General features: G+C 49.2%; 2 protein-coding genes across 2 annotated transcripts in view; both read left to right on the top strand.

Annotated features, from left to right (window-relative positions):
- Window positions 1-4,833, top strand: part of CORO2A (coronin 2A) — a 56,918-nt gene extending 52,085 nt beyond the window's left edge. The window contains exons 11-12 of the mRNA XM_047768018.1: window positions 561-835; window positions 1,873-4,833. Coding sequence (XP_047623974.1) covers window positions 561-835; window positions 1,873-2,004 — 407 coding nt within the window. The 3' untranslated portion in view covers window positions 2,005-4,833. The remainder of the gene's footprint in view (window positions 1-560; window positions 836-1,872) is intronic.
- A 2,304-nt stretch (window positions 4,834-7,137) lies between these two features.
- The window catches only part of TRIM14 (tripartite motif containing 14), a 28,850-nt gene continuing 23,032 nt past the window's right edge, over window positions 7,138-12,955 (top strand). Inside the window, exons 1-2 of the mRNA XM_047768010.1 lie at window positions 7,138-7,410; window positions 10,243-10,338. Coding sequence (XP_047623966.1) covers window positions 7,195-7,410; window positions 10,243-10,338 — 312 coding nt within the window. The 5' untranslated portion in view covers window positions 7,138-7,194. The remainder of the gene's footprint in view (window positions 7,411-10,242; window positions 10,339-12,955) is intronic.

The following is a 12,955-nucleotide window of genomic DNA, read 5'->3' as shown; positions in this document are numbered from 1 at the left end:
TTGACCCCAGAGACCCTCTAGGCAGCAGCCCTTCTGTCCACTCTGCCTGCCCTGACTCTCCCTCCCTGGCCGGTGAACATAAGGGCAGCGCAGGGCAAGGCAGCGCATGCTCCCACCCCCACTCCCACCCTGCAGCTTTATGTGTCTCTCTCAGTCTCACTTCTCTCTGGGCTCTGTTTCCTCATTGTATCTGTGGTGCCTAGCTCCCCTGCTTCTCGGGGTGTTGGCAGAATTCATGCCCTGGTAGATGGCAGAGTGCAACCCAGGCCAGACTGTCGTTACAGAACAAAGTTAAGGCTTTGCCTGAGGAGCTTACGGAGTTTGGGGCAGCTCCTGCAAACCAAGCCTTGCTTGGTAATCACAGAAATATGCACTTGTACTCAGATTGCCCTAGTCTGTGGGTTTGTGTCTGTCTGTATGTGGCCGAATCTGCCACACCTGTCACGTGTATCTCTCTGCCTGCATGTGGCTCTGCCTGTGTGTGCCTGTGTGTGTCAGTGCCCCTGTGCCATCTGCTCAGGGGCACTCAGTCCTCACACAGCCCTTTGCCTCCCTCCCAGGGCCAGTCCTGATGTCCCTTAGGCCTGGCTCCGAGCTGCTGAGCCCCCGGCTTCTGCCCCCAGAGAGACCTCTCTCCAACTCCACAGCCCCCACCTCGCCTCGGCTCTTCAACCAGACAGAAAGGCTGGTTGCAGAAGATGGCCAGAGGCCTTTCTCTCTGCTGGAGGAGAGGGCGCCAAAGTGGGCAACAGAACACAGGCTGGAGGAGAAGAAAAGTTGGCTCACAAATGGCTTTGACATCTTCGAATGCCCCCCACCAAAGACAGAGAATGAGGTGTGAACACGGGTGGGGTGGGTCTGCATGGGGAGGGAAGGCAGCTGTGAGCCGCTGGAATCAGGAGGGAGGAAAATGGGTGAGAAAAATAACCAGCTGCATGGCCTAGCCTAGCCGCTCAACGCATTTTGCTAATTCACTCAACAAACAGATAATAAGCACCATCTGTATGCCAAGGTGGTGGGTTTCCTTATAGGTGGTGGGGAACCGCCTGTAAAATGAAGAGGGTTTGACTTGGTGGATATTAAAGACCCTTCCAGTTCTGATACTCTAGGATTTTCTGTGCTCTCACAGTCAGCATTTGCTAAGTGTTTACTGTGTGCCACATTCTGGGTAGGGAGGCACTTTGGATTTATTTTCTGTATCTATTGGGTTTTCTCAACAGCCCTGGAAGTCAGTATGTAGTAGCTAAAACCACAATGGCCAGAGTCTCACAGCAGGATTCTGATCCTGGCTCTACTGACTGCTAACTCCAGGGCCTGGGACCTGAGGGCTGAGTCTCGTATTAGCTTCGGTTTCCTCAGTGGTGAAGAGGGGGGTACTAATAATACCACCCCCATAGGGGTGTTATCAGCATCCAGTGGAATAATGATGATCTTTAGTGGGGGACACCTGTTGGACATCTAGTACCATTCTCTATAGCAGCAATATTGTAATGTTGCTGAGGTTAGTTTTCTGACCTCTAGTTTCAGAGGAGGAAACTGAAGTTCAGAGAGGGTAAGTAACTTGCTGGAGGTCGCACAGTGAAAACTTCCATCTCCAAAACTTCAGGGCCACATATCTTTTGTTCCACTCATGTGGAAATCTAAGGAGGCCAAAAATGTCTGAAGTGTCAAGTCTTTTAAATTTTCATTTATTGTTTTCATTTATTGTTTTTGTAAAAAATCTCTGAAGCCCCTCAGGTTTCAGCCATTCTAATTTAATCCTCCTATCTTTCTGAGTCAAAAGGGGCGATGTTTAATTCTTTCTGCTGATATCCTGCCCCTTGCATCCCTGGGCACCCAGGTGACCTTCTCCTCTGCTCTGTACTTTCCCAGCTGCTGCAGATGTTCTATCGGCAACAGGAGGAAATCCGAAGGCTCCGAGAGCTGCTGACCCAGCGCGAGGTCCAGGCCAAACAATTGGAACTGGAGATCAAAAACTTGCGGATGGGCTCAGAAAGGTTCTGAGCAGAGGCTTCTGCCCTCCTCCGCCCTCAGGGACACCACTTGGCTCCACGTGGAGGTCCGGAACCAAACCGCAGTTTCCCCGAGACCGCCACAATTTCTATATTTTTTACCAGAAGCAAAACTCTTGGTCACTGAAAGATTCCAGTGGGACCTGGTGCCGATTTTCTATTTGCCTTCTTGAAACAACAGTGTCTGAATTGACTCTTCTTAGATGATGCCTTGCCTTCTGTTGAATTGTTTTGAAGGGTCCATGACAACTTCTCAAGTGGAAGAACACTGTAGAAAGTTAGAGCTGGAAGGACCTACGAGGTGAACCTGCCTGTGGATTTCAAACTGAGGTCCATCGCAAGGGGTGAAGGCTATGTGAAAAGCTAGTGCCCTCGACCCGCATTCCAACCAGACAGCTCCCCTCCTCTGTTTTAAATATTGACTTCCATGGGCTATGTAATTCTGCTACTAAAAGAAAAAAAAATTAGAGGTTTGAAACCCAGTGATGTGGCCCAACTTCCTTATTTTACAGGTAGGGAAACTGAGACCCAGAGAAAGGCAAGTTATCAAGGTCCCCAGAGAGTTCATGGCACAGCTGAGCTGAGCTCCTGGTCTCCTGGGTCTGTCTGTTTGCTGTTTATGCTACAGCAGTTGTGCAATTCTCAGCCCACGGGGCAGGAATCTATTGGTTCTGGCCTCAGCTGTGCCCCCAAGTTGCTCAGTGACCTCTTGCAAGTCACTTCCTCTCGGGTCTCACTTTCTTCATCTAAACCAGGGGGCCCCAGGAATGCACTGCTTTCTGTAGAATCTGCCACCTGAGATAAGAAACCTTGGCCATGACTTGAGGAAAACTACAGGTAGGGTGAATGATCTGGGTTTGCTGCAGGGACTCAAAAGACTTTGACAAAGGGCAGAGGAAGTTTACTTTCAGGGAAGTAAGTCAAGGTTCAGCCTCATCGTAGAACACAAACAGGAGGCCATGCTTTTTTCACCAGAATCAGCTACATGTGGGTAGACACTATTGCTCATGTGGCGATGCAGACAGCAGAGTGGTGCCCAGGACCACTGACAGCCACCACCAAAGTCCTCAGGGCACAGAGTCTGCCTCCTCCAGGACAATGTAGGCAGATGTCAGGTCAAAGTCACAGAAGAGATCCCCAGGAGATAGGGAGCCCCCAGCACCGGAAGTGTTCTAGCAGAACTGAATGGCCGCCCACCCATGAGGGCTGCTGGAGAGGGATGACTGCACTGGGCAAGGAAGTGGGACCAGATGAGCCTGACCTTCCCTTTCAGCCTGAGGGTTTTTCTGTGTCCCTCCTTTGTGAATCGGTTTCTGAGCCCTGTCTCCACGGTCCTCTTTTACAACAGCCCAGTAGAGACTGGGACGTTAAATGTGCCCCTCCTTACCAAGGAGCTGCAGACGATGAGTTTTGCCCATTGCACAGGGCGATCCTGGAGCTAAGATGGGGACTGCAGGAGGCCACCTAGCCCGGTAGGTTTCAAGTCAGGCTGTACATTAGAATTCCCTTGGGAGCATTTAGGAAATGCCAGGGTCCAGACCCAACCCCAGACCAATTGAGGCCCAAGCTCCAGAGTAGGGCCTGGCCTTGTGTATGTTTTTATAAGTTCCCAGGTGATTCTGCAGTTCGGTGAGGATAGAGACTCACTGGGCTGGTCCTATCTGCAGTAAAGATGAGAACAATGAGCACCAGACAGGATTTGGGACTCCAACCCGATCTTCTAAGTCGAGGCTGGAAGCTCCTAAAAAAAGTCAAGAAGCATTGTCCTAGGTGTCTCGGACCCCCAGCTGCAACACAATAAGGGCTCTGTGCTTCTGACTTCCCCCTCCCTTAGCCATGGCTGAGTCCTCTTGTCTGCCCACACATACCAGATGCCCACGTTCCTTGTGTTTACTCAGTCACTAGGGGCCCGCCAAGCTTGCCAAAGGCTAAATCCAAGAATTGTAGGGAGCAGAGCTTCACTGGAGGGGGCTACCTCTCTCACCTCATTTGTGGCCGGCACTTTAGAGTTTACAAGCCCTCCTACCCCCACTCACTGACACATCCTACTCTCCTATGAGTCAGCTAGGTATTGGTATCTCCAAGATCAGAAGGGAAGACCTAGCCCCAGAGAATGAAGAATCATCAAGCCCACAGTACTGGCTGCAAGGCATGGAGGTAGGGCTAGTCTGAGAGCTTCCCGCATGCCTCCTCTGCCCAGAGCCATCCCTTCCTTCTCAAGCTCTCCCCATCCCTAAGGGACCTAGACTTCATGCTTGAAAGCAATGCGAAGGCATCCAAGAACAAACTTCTTTTTCTTGTTTTTTTTTTTTTTTACATCTACAATAAATTATTTAAATTATTTCACAGCAAGGGAGAGGGATAGGTAATTTTTATCAGATATTTTTTTAAGCCATTTTTTAAAATTACATTTTTGGTCTTGACTGATGAAGTGGAACTCGCCCAGCCTTTGCGGGGCCCTCAGGCTCAGGGCAAGCAGAATATGTACTCATCTCCTTACTCCATGCCCTAAGAGCCCCCTGCCTGTTGACTCAGGACCTTTCTGAGAATGAAGACAGCATTGGGAGATGAACTTTGGGGTGTATCCACCTCAGCTCTACAATCATTGGGATTGTATCATAGAGGGAAGCGGGAAGTCAGAAATCGATCTATGCTTTTAATAAGAAACCGTGCCTGAAACAGTTTGATTGTTTTAATGTTGTTTCTGAAATTCCTTGTACCTTTGTAAAAAAAAAAATAAAAGTGAAAATAAATAGATGTGGAATTGTGCAATGGAAAGAAGGTAACAAAATAATAAACAACATATGCCTAGACATTTTAATAGATGGAGCGTCCCTTGATTTGTTTCACAAATACCAGTGACAGGTTTCCCTCGCTATCTGAGAGGAGAGGGTTCTCATGAAACCTTTCACAAGTCAAACTGGAAGAAGCAATTACCTTATCACATCTTGCTAACAGATACACAAAATAAATCAAGATAACCCACAGATGCTCATAGACACAGTTCAAAGCTATGGCAGCTTGATGTTAAGATGCTGTGTGTAGTTCCTGGAGAAGGAATTTGCTGGGCCATGTTCACTGCTTGGGGTGCCACGGGGTGCATGCTGCCTCTGTAACGGCGTGCTGCAAAACGAACACTGAATGTTCTTTTCTCTTTTTGTCTTTTTTTCATAAAAGTGAAAATCTTCCTCAGATTTCTTTCTGTTAGTGAAAACAAGCACTAATGTAGGTCTTCGTAAAAGGAAGTTGGCATAAAGTGAACTTTTGAAAATACCTGTGAGGAACTACTTGTGTGGGTCAGAAACTTGGCTGTGAAACAGGAAAGTCAGACTTGGTTCCTGGCCTCCAAAGAGTTTTCAGTTGTGGTCGGAAGGAAGGGAAGGGCCAGAGTAGGGGACACGCAGGCTGTTCTCGGAGAAGAAACAAGGGAGGCTTCCTGGAGAGGATACTTAGGCAGAAAGATGACGAATAAATAAGAGTAAATGCAGCAAAGGGCATTTGAAGAAAAGAGTGTCCCAAGGGGAGAAAACCACCTGCTCCCTGGTGAAACAAGCAAAGGATGGAGTATAGACAGGGCAGAGAGCAAGGGTATTAAGAGCCAAGGGCCAGGGAGTTCCCATCGTGGCTCAGAGGTTAACGAATCCAACTAGTATCCATGAGGACTCGGGTTTGATCCCTGGCCTCACTCAGTGGGTTAAGGATCTGGCATTGCCATGAGCTGTGGTATAGGTCGCAGATGAGGCTCGGATCTGGCGTGGCTGTGGCTGTGGCGAAGGCCCACGGCTATAGCTCCGATTGGACCCCTAGCTCCTTTAAAAAAAAAAAAAAGAGCCAAGGGCCTTGTAAGTGGGAGCCGAGACTTTTAGATTTATTGAGGTATGATGGACAAAAATTGCATATATTTAGGTTGTTGGTGATTTCTTCAAGTATACAATGTGATGATTTAATATATGAATACACCATGAAATAATTAACACAAATTAATTAACACATTCATTACCTCATAGTCATCACCATTTTTTTTGCGTATGGTGAGAACATTTGAGATCCACTCTCAACACACTTCAAATTGTTGAAGTGTACTAAATTACAGTATAGTATTACTAACTGTAGCCACCATGCTGTTCATTAGATCCCCAGAACTTAGGCATTCCATAACCGAAAGTCTGTACCCTTTCCCCGACCCCACCCTTTCCACCAGCTCCTGGCAACAACCTTTCTACTCTGCTTCTATGAGGATAAATAGAAATCTTTTTTTAAAAAAGATTCCACATATTTAGATATCATACAGCATTTGTCTTTGGCCTATTTCACTTAGCATAATGCCTTCCAGGCTCATTCATTTTGAAAATGGCAGGATTTCCTCTTTTAAATCTGAATAACATTTCACTATATATCCATACACATACCATACCTTCTTTAACCATTGAAAGACACTTTGGGTTGTTTCCATACCTTGTCAATTGTAGATAAGGCTGCAATAAACATAGGAATGCAGATATCTGAGATACTGACTTCATATTCTTCAGATATACTCAGAAGTAGGATTGCTGGATCATGTGGTAGTTTTATTTTTAATTTTTTGAGAAACCTCCATACCCTTTTCTTCAATGCCTGTACCAATTTACACTCTGAGAATGCCGAAGCTTTATGTGAGGGGAATTGGAGTTTCCAGAGTGTCTCTCACAATTGAGGAATGGTTATTTCTCTTGGGGAAAGGCCAAAAGAGAAAGAAATAGGGAAAGTGAAAAGTGCAGATAAATGTGCAACATCCTGGAAGGCCAGAGCCAATTATGGTCCCTTCCAAAGGGCGGCAGTTTTCTGATCAGGACTGGACGAGTGTCACTGGGCGAGGAAGCCCACCTCCTTCCAGTTAGCCCATTAGAAGTGAGCCCCCATTTGTGCTGTGGCTGCCTCCAGGCCAGACACAGAGCCAGGAGACCAGGCCTGAGCTCTTACTGCCCAGGCGAGCTTCAGCAGGAGAGCATCGTGATGTCAGGAGAGCATCGTGCTGTCAGGAGGGTGAGGATACCGCGGCTGTTCTCCGACCTGCCCGCAGCGCCCTGCCATCTGTCTCTCCCTGCCGGAACTGGGCCGGCCGGGAGTGCCCCGCCCCACCGCTCCGCTTTCGATTCCCCGCCGACCCTTTGCGGCTCGGCGGCAACCCCAAACTTGGGGGTGAATGGCGGGCGCAGCGGCGTTAAGCGGGACACCTGAGGGGCTCGGCCCGGGGGACCCTGAGGAAGCGCACTGCCGGCGCTGCCGCGAGCACGGCGACCGCGTGGCCGAGCTCTTCTGCCGCCGTTGCCGCCGCTGCGTGTGCGCGCTTTGCCCGGTGCTGGGCGCGCACCGCGGCCACCCGGTCTGCCTGGTGCTGGAGGAAGCGGCGCGCGTGCAGGTGGGGACGCGGGGACGCGAGCCTGGGAGCAACGGGCGGGGAAGGGCGTGCCGGGTCCCCTGACAGTTCCCGGTAGGGCCCCCGAGGCGGCCCAGAGACTCTCTAGGCGGCCGACCTGTTCAGAAAGAGAAACTGAAGCCCAAGGAAGGGCGGCAGTGAGCCAAGGCCATCTTTTAGCTTCAGAAAAAGGTGGGTTTTTGAGTGAGAACTTGATATCCCGAACCTCCTCCACCGCAGCGGGTCCACCACGCTGCCTTAGGGCTGGAAGAAAATCTGCCTTGTAACAAAGATGAAAAAAATCCGTCCCACTTAGAAAACAGGCGTCTAGCCCCAGAAAGCCACACAAACACCTCCTCTGGTCTTGCCTCCTGGAATTCAGAGGGGCTGTGGACCGCCCCATGGCCCTGGGGAGAAGCCTCGATGGCCCTCTGCCTGAGCCGTTCTGCCCCTCCCCCTCCACGCCCGCTCCCTTCCACGCTCATAACCGCAGGACGACCGCTTCACAGGAAGAGGAAGGTTCTGGAGGCAGAGACAGGTGTCTTGAACCCAGGACTGCCCGTTATGGGCCGATCTCACGTTGGAGCTCTCACCCATGCTTAATCCTAATAGTGGAAGGGGCTCTGGACTCTTGTTCCAGCCTTGTGGCCAAATTTGTCCCCTGACTCTGGTCAAATCCCTCCACCTCTCTGGGCTAGGCCTTTCTGTCACGTTGATTCTACCACTTCCACCTTCAGGAAGTCACCCATGATTAACTTAGCCTCACCCTGACCTATCCCCTGCACAGCAAGACTTAATGCCATCACATTGTGTCACCCTTGGAGCTCCAAGGTGTGAATGGGCTATGTGGGGCCCGATCTAGCAGGTGGAGTCCAGATTCAAGGCCTGCCTCTGCTTCCAAGGTCTTAATTTTTTCTTATCTAGAAAATGGCTATAATAATAATAAACTCTTCAAAATGCTGTTTTCAGGAGTTCCCATCATAGCTCAGTGGTTAACAAATCTGAGTAACATCCATGAGGAGGCAGGTTCAATCCCTGGCCTTGCTCAATGAGTTAAGGATCCATTGCTGTGGATGTTGCTGTGAGCTGTGGTGTAGGTTGCAGACATGGCTCAGATCCTGTGTTGCTGTGGCTGTGGCCAGCAGCTACAGCTCCGATTTGACCCCTAGCGTGGGAACCTCCATGTGCCATAGGTTCGGCCCTAAAAAAGAAAAAAACAAAACAAAACAAAAAAAACCCAAACCCCACTGTTTTCAGAATTAACAAGGCTGCTTTCAGAAATATGGCTTCTGGTTCTAAAAGGCATCCACATACCCACCCACTCACCTGTTTGTTCATTTGTCATCTATCTGCCCATTCATTCCTTCCTCAGACATCCATTCAGCACATACCTTGTACCATGAGTCAAGGAATAGATGGGTTCTCCCCTGACCTGGAGGAGTTCCTTGGCCGGTATTGGGAGAACAAACAGTCGCAATACAGTATGATAGGTATTGTAATTGGGAAGCCTGAGACAGGGGTCAGTGGGAGCCAAAGAGGCAGGGACAGGAAGCCCAGGAAGACTTCCTGGAGGAGGTGCCACTGGAACTGCCCATGAAAATTATAAATGGGTCTTTTCCAGGTACCTAGACAGGAAAAGCACCTTGTGTCTGGAGAGCACAGGCACCAGGAGGCTGGGTTGTCCTTGACTGATGGACAGGAGCTGGACTTGAAGGCTTAGAAATCACGGGAAAGGATGTACTCCTGACACTTGAGGCCATGGCTTATACTTGGGTTACTATTGTATTTCCAAGCCCACCACACTCTACTCCCCCATGTAGAATAAAACTGTGCACACAGTAGCAAGCGCCTGTTGGATACTAAAACACAATACTGGTTACACCTGTTGAGCACTGCCTCTCCGCCAAGCACTACAGCAAGCACTTTGTGTACTTCTCATTCTCTACGGCAACCCTATGGGGTTAGCCCCTTTTGCCAGGGGAGGGAACTGAGGTTTAGAAAGGTGAGGTCACTGGCCCAGGTCATAGGGAGGAAGAGCTGGAGTCAGACCTAGGCGATTCAGTCTGCCTCTGGGGCTTGGGCTCATAACTTGCTGAGTGTCTCCAGCTCTCCACTTGAAGGTGGCAGCCCCTTGTAAGTATGCTCAATTTAGCAAACACTTCTGGGTGATCCACCCTGGTCCCTATGGGGGAGCTAAGAATGGAGCTGGCCTGCCCTCAGGAAGCTGCAAGTTGGCCCAAGAGCTAAGTGTAAGGCAAGCGGTGAGAAGATAGAGGTAAGGTCACATCTGGGGGGGAGAGGGTCCCAGAGCAGGCTTTGGAGAAATAGCAATTGCAGAAAGCAATGATGTGGAAGGGAGCCATCTCTGGTAGGGGACCTCTCTCACATGCATGTCCTCTGAACCCCAGTCCAGGCCAGAGGATCACAGATCAACCCTGGATGCAAGTTCCATGAGGGCAGCTCCTAGCACAAGGCCAGGCAAGTATCAGGTACTCATTAGCATTAGGGGAAAGCTCTTCCCCTGACCCCAAGCCTCCTGCCTTAAGATCCTATTTGAGGGTCTGGAAAAGCAGGTCACAAACAAGACTGTCCTAGAAAAAAGGGGACACATCAAGGTTTGGTAAATACCTGATGCGAGCCTCTGAGAAGCAAGGGGGCCCTAGCTCCAGCTCATCCTCTGACTTGCCTCATGACTTTGGGCAAGTCACCTCACCTGCTGACTCTCAGATACCTCAGCTGAAAAAAATACAAGGGTGGGAGGAGATGAGCCCTGGGTGCCTTGTTACCTCAAAATTGACAGCATTGAGACTTTTCTCCTAACTCCTTCACATACAGAACCTCACCCAAGAATGTTTAATGCAGTTGGCATCCAAGAAGCAGCAGCAAGTTGGCAACATAACCCAGATAGAAGACGCTGCTGAGAAGCTCAAGGCAAGTAGCTGACGATTCCTTATTCTTACTGCGCTGTCCATGTTTCCCCTCGGATGCACGGTTCTCCCCAATATGGAGTCCATTTCCAAGGGAAAATGGAAACCAGCCTCAAAGGGGTGGATCAAGTTTGGTGGGGCCTGGGGCTTTTATAATTTAGGGGGCCCTTTTGAGAAAAAGAACACAAAATTGGTTGCAAGACCATGAAGGGGCCATGCTAGGGAAGGGCCTGGGGCTTCTGTTTCATCAGCTTTGTGGTGAATCTACCTCTGCCCAGTGCCCTAGCCTTGCCCCAAAACGCCTGACAAAATTGATCAACAGCCTTTTTTTTCTGCCATTCCCTGCACCCCAGAGTGCCTTAGGCAAAGCAAAAATACAAGGTAAGGAAGATGCAAATCGCTGTTTAGGTTTTACTGTTGAAAGAAAGCAAATAGGAATAAATATACTCTGTAAATATGTGCTTTTCTCAGGCTTCTCCTTTCTCAATGATGTTTAAGTGGATTCTTCTGTGGGAATTTGAGGCTGACATTATCCAAGCTGCTGTTTTGACTGTGAAAACATTATTGCTCTTTAGGGGCCTTTTTGGTGAACAGGGCCAGTCCCTTCCCTTCTCAGCCTCAGCTGCCTCTAGTCAGGCATACTGACCACAAGTCAGGCAGAGAGATGGGATCTGATCATGGGAGTAGCTGGTACCCGGGCTTCTTGAGGCCAGGCCTACAGTGGAGTGGAGATGCTGAGGCCCAGAACAGGCCACAGAATTAGCCCCCTGTTTGCCCAGCATCCGTTATCTTTCAGGTGACTGCACACCCCAGTTTGCTGGGGACTGTGGTGATTTACTGTGGCCCCGGCTTAATTATTAATCATGCCGTGTCCTCAAGAGCAGGACTCTGGGCTCAGGCAAATATGTGCCTTCAAAAGGATTTGGGAACTGAAAGCTGGCACACCCAAAGGGATGGGGGAAGTGCTTTAGGCTGTTGATCCAGAATAACTGAGCTGGGGCACAGGCTCCCTATCTGGAAATCTCTGAGCAGATATATTTGGGGGCCCCTGAGGAAAGAGGATCCATGTGGCAAGTCTAAGGGGTTAGGTTTCAGCTTAATCTAAGGAATGATTTTCTTTCTTTGAACCTTCTCTCCAACTTTTAAACCTTGCTTTGAAATAATTATAGGAGTTGTGGTGCAGTGGAAACAAATCCGACTAGTAACCATGAGGTTTCGGTTTCGATCCCTGGCCTCGCTCAGGGGGTTAAGGATCTGGCATTGCCATGAGCTGTGGTGTAGGTCGCAGACATGGCTCGGATCCTGCATTGCTGTGAGTGTGGTGTAGGCTGGCAGCTATAGCTCCAATTGGACCCCTAGCCTGAGAACCTCCATATGCCACAAGTGTGGCCCTAAAAAGCAAAAATTAAAAATAAAAATTGAAATAATTACAGATTTGTAGGAAATTACAAAGGTGGTGCGTGACCCTGGCTAGATGACAAGATTCCTTGCCCATTCCCCAGGCCAATGAGTGGAGTTTTATTGGTGCCTAGCTCCCGGATGGAGCAGCTCTCGGTAAATTTGTCTTGACGTGTCAGGTAGCCCCCCTTCTTACTCCCAGATGGAATGACACCAGGTGCCCAGAATGCCCTCTTAGGTGACCAGGCCCCTGTGTGCTGGGCTGTCATATGGCCCTCCACCTCCACCCCTCCCAGGTCACACAGCTCAGCTCCCGCCCACAGATCAGATGTCCAGTTCCCTCTTTGTTTTTGGCACCTGACGATTCCTTTTTTGTTGTTGTTTACTTGATTGTGGATTGCTTGGTTTATGGGTTTGTTTTTTTTAACTTGGTCAGCTAATTTTTGAATCTGCTCATTTTATCAGCATTTCCATGAGTTTGAAGTAGGGAGGGGGATTTCCCGTGTCAATTCCTTCTTCCTTGTTGACCAAAACTATATGTCATTTTACATACAGGGATTTTGTTTTTGTTTAAGACCCGAACCTTTCCTGTGTCATTTCCCATCGTGGTGCAGCAGAAAGGAATGCAACTAGGAACCGTGAGGTTGCGGGTTTGATCCCTAGCCTCGCTCAGTGGGTCAAGGATCTGGCGTTGCCGTGAGCTGTGGGTAGGTCGCAGATTCGGCTTGGATCCTGCATGGCTGTGGCTGTGGCGTAGGCCAGTGGCTACAGCTCTGATTCGACCCCTGGCCTGGGAACCTCCATATGCTGCAGGTGCGGCCCTAAAAAGACAACAACAACAACAAAAGTTCTTTATCAATTAGAGGCTGTATATTCTATGATATCGACCAGGATTCATGAAGCCATTTTCCTAATGTTGAACTTTTCAATCACCTCTGGTTTGTCACTCATGTAAAACAGCACTGCAGTGCTATTTGGTGCCTTGATGTATTTCCTCTGGGACACGTTCCTAGAAGTGAATCACCTGGCTCAGCTGGCACAGATTTTTATAGCGACTCTTACGTATTCCGCTGAACTGTGGCAGCTGTGGTTTGTGGAAGGTCTGCAACCATGCCTCTGTATCCTTGCTTACACAGAGGCAGTTCTAGGAAAAAGGCCACTTGCCTGAAAATTAATCCATAAAACAGCTTGGTAAACAAATTAAAACCAATAAAGTTTATAAT

The sequence above is a fragment of the Phacochoerus africanus genome, chromosome 2 (genome assembly GCF_016906955.1).
Source record: "Phacochoerus africanus isolate WHEZ1 chromosome 2, ROS_Pafr_v1, whole genome shotgun sequence".
Classification (NCBI taxonomy): domain Eukaryota; kingdom Metazoa; phylum Chordata; class Mammalia; order Artiodactyla; family Suidae; genus Phacochoerus; species Phacochoerus africanus.
Note: the sequence above shows the minus strand (reverse complement) of the source record. Positions and strands in the feature narration are given on the sequence as shown.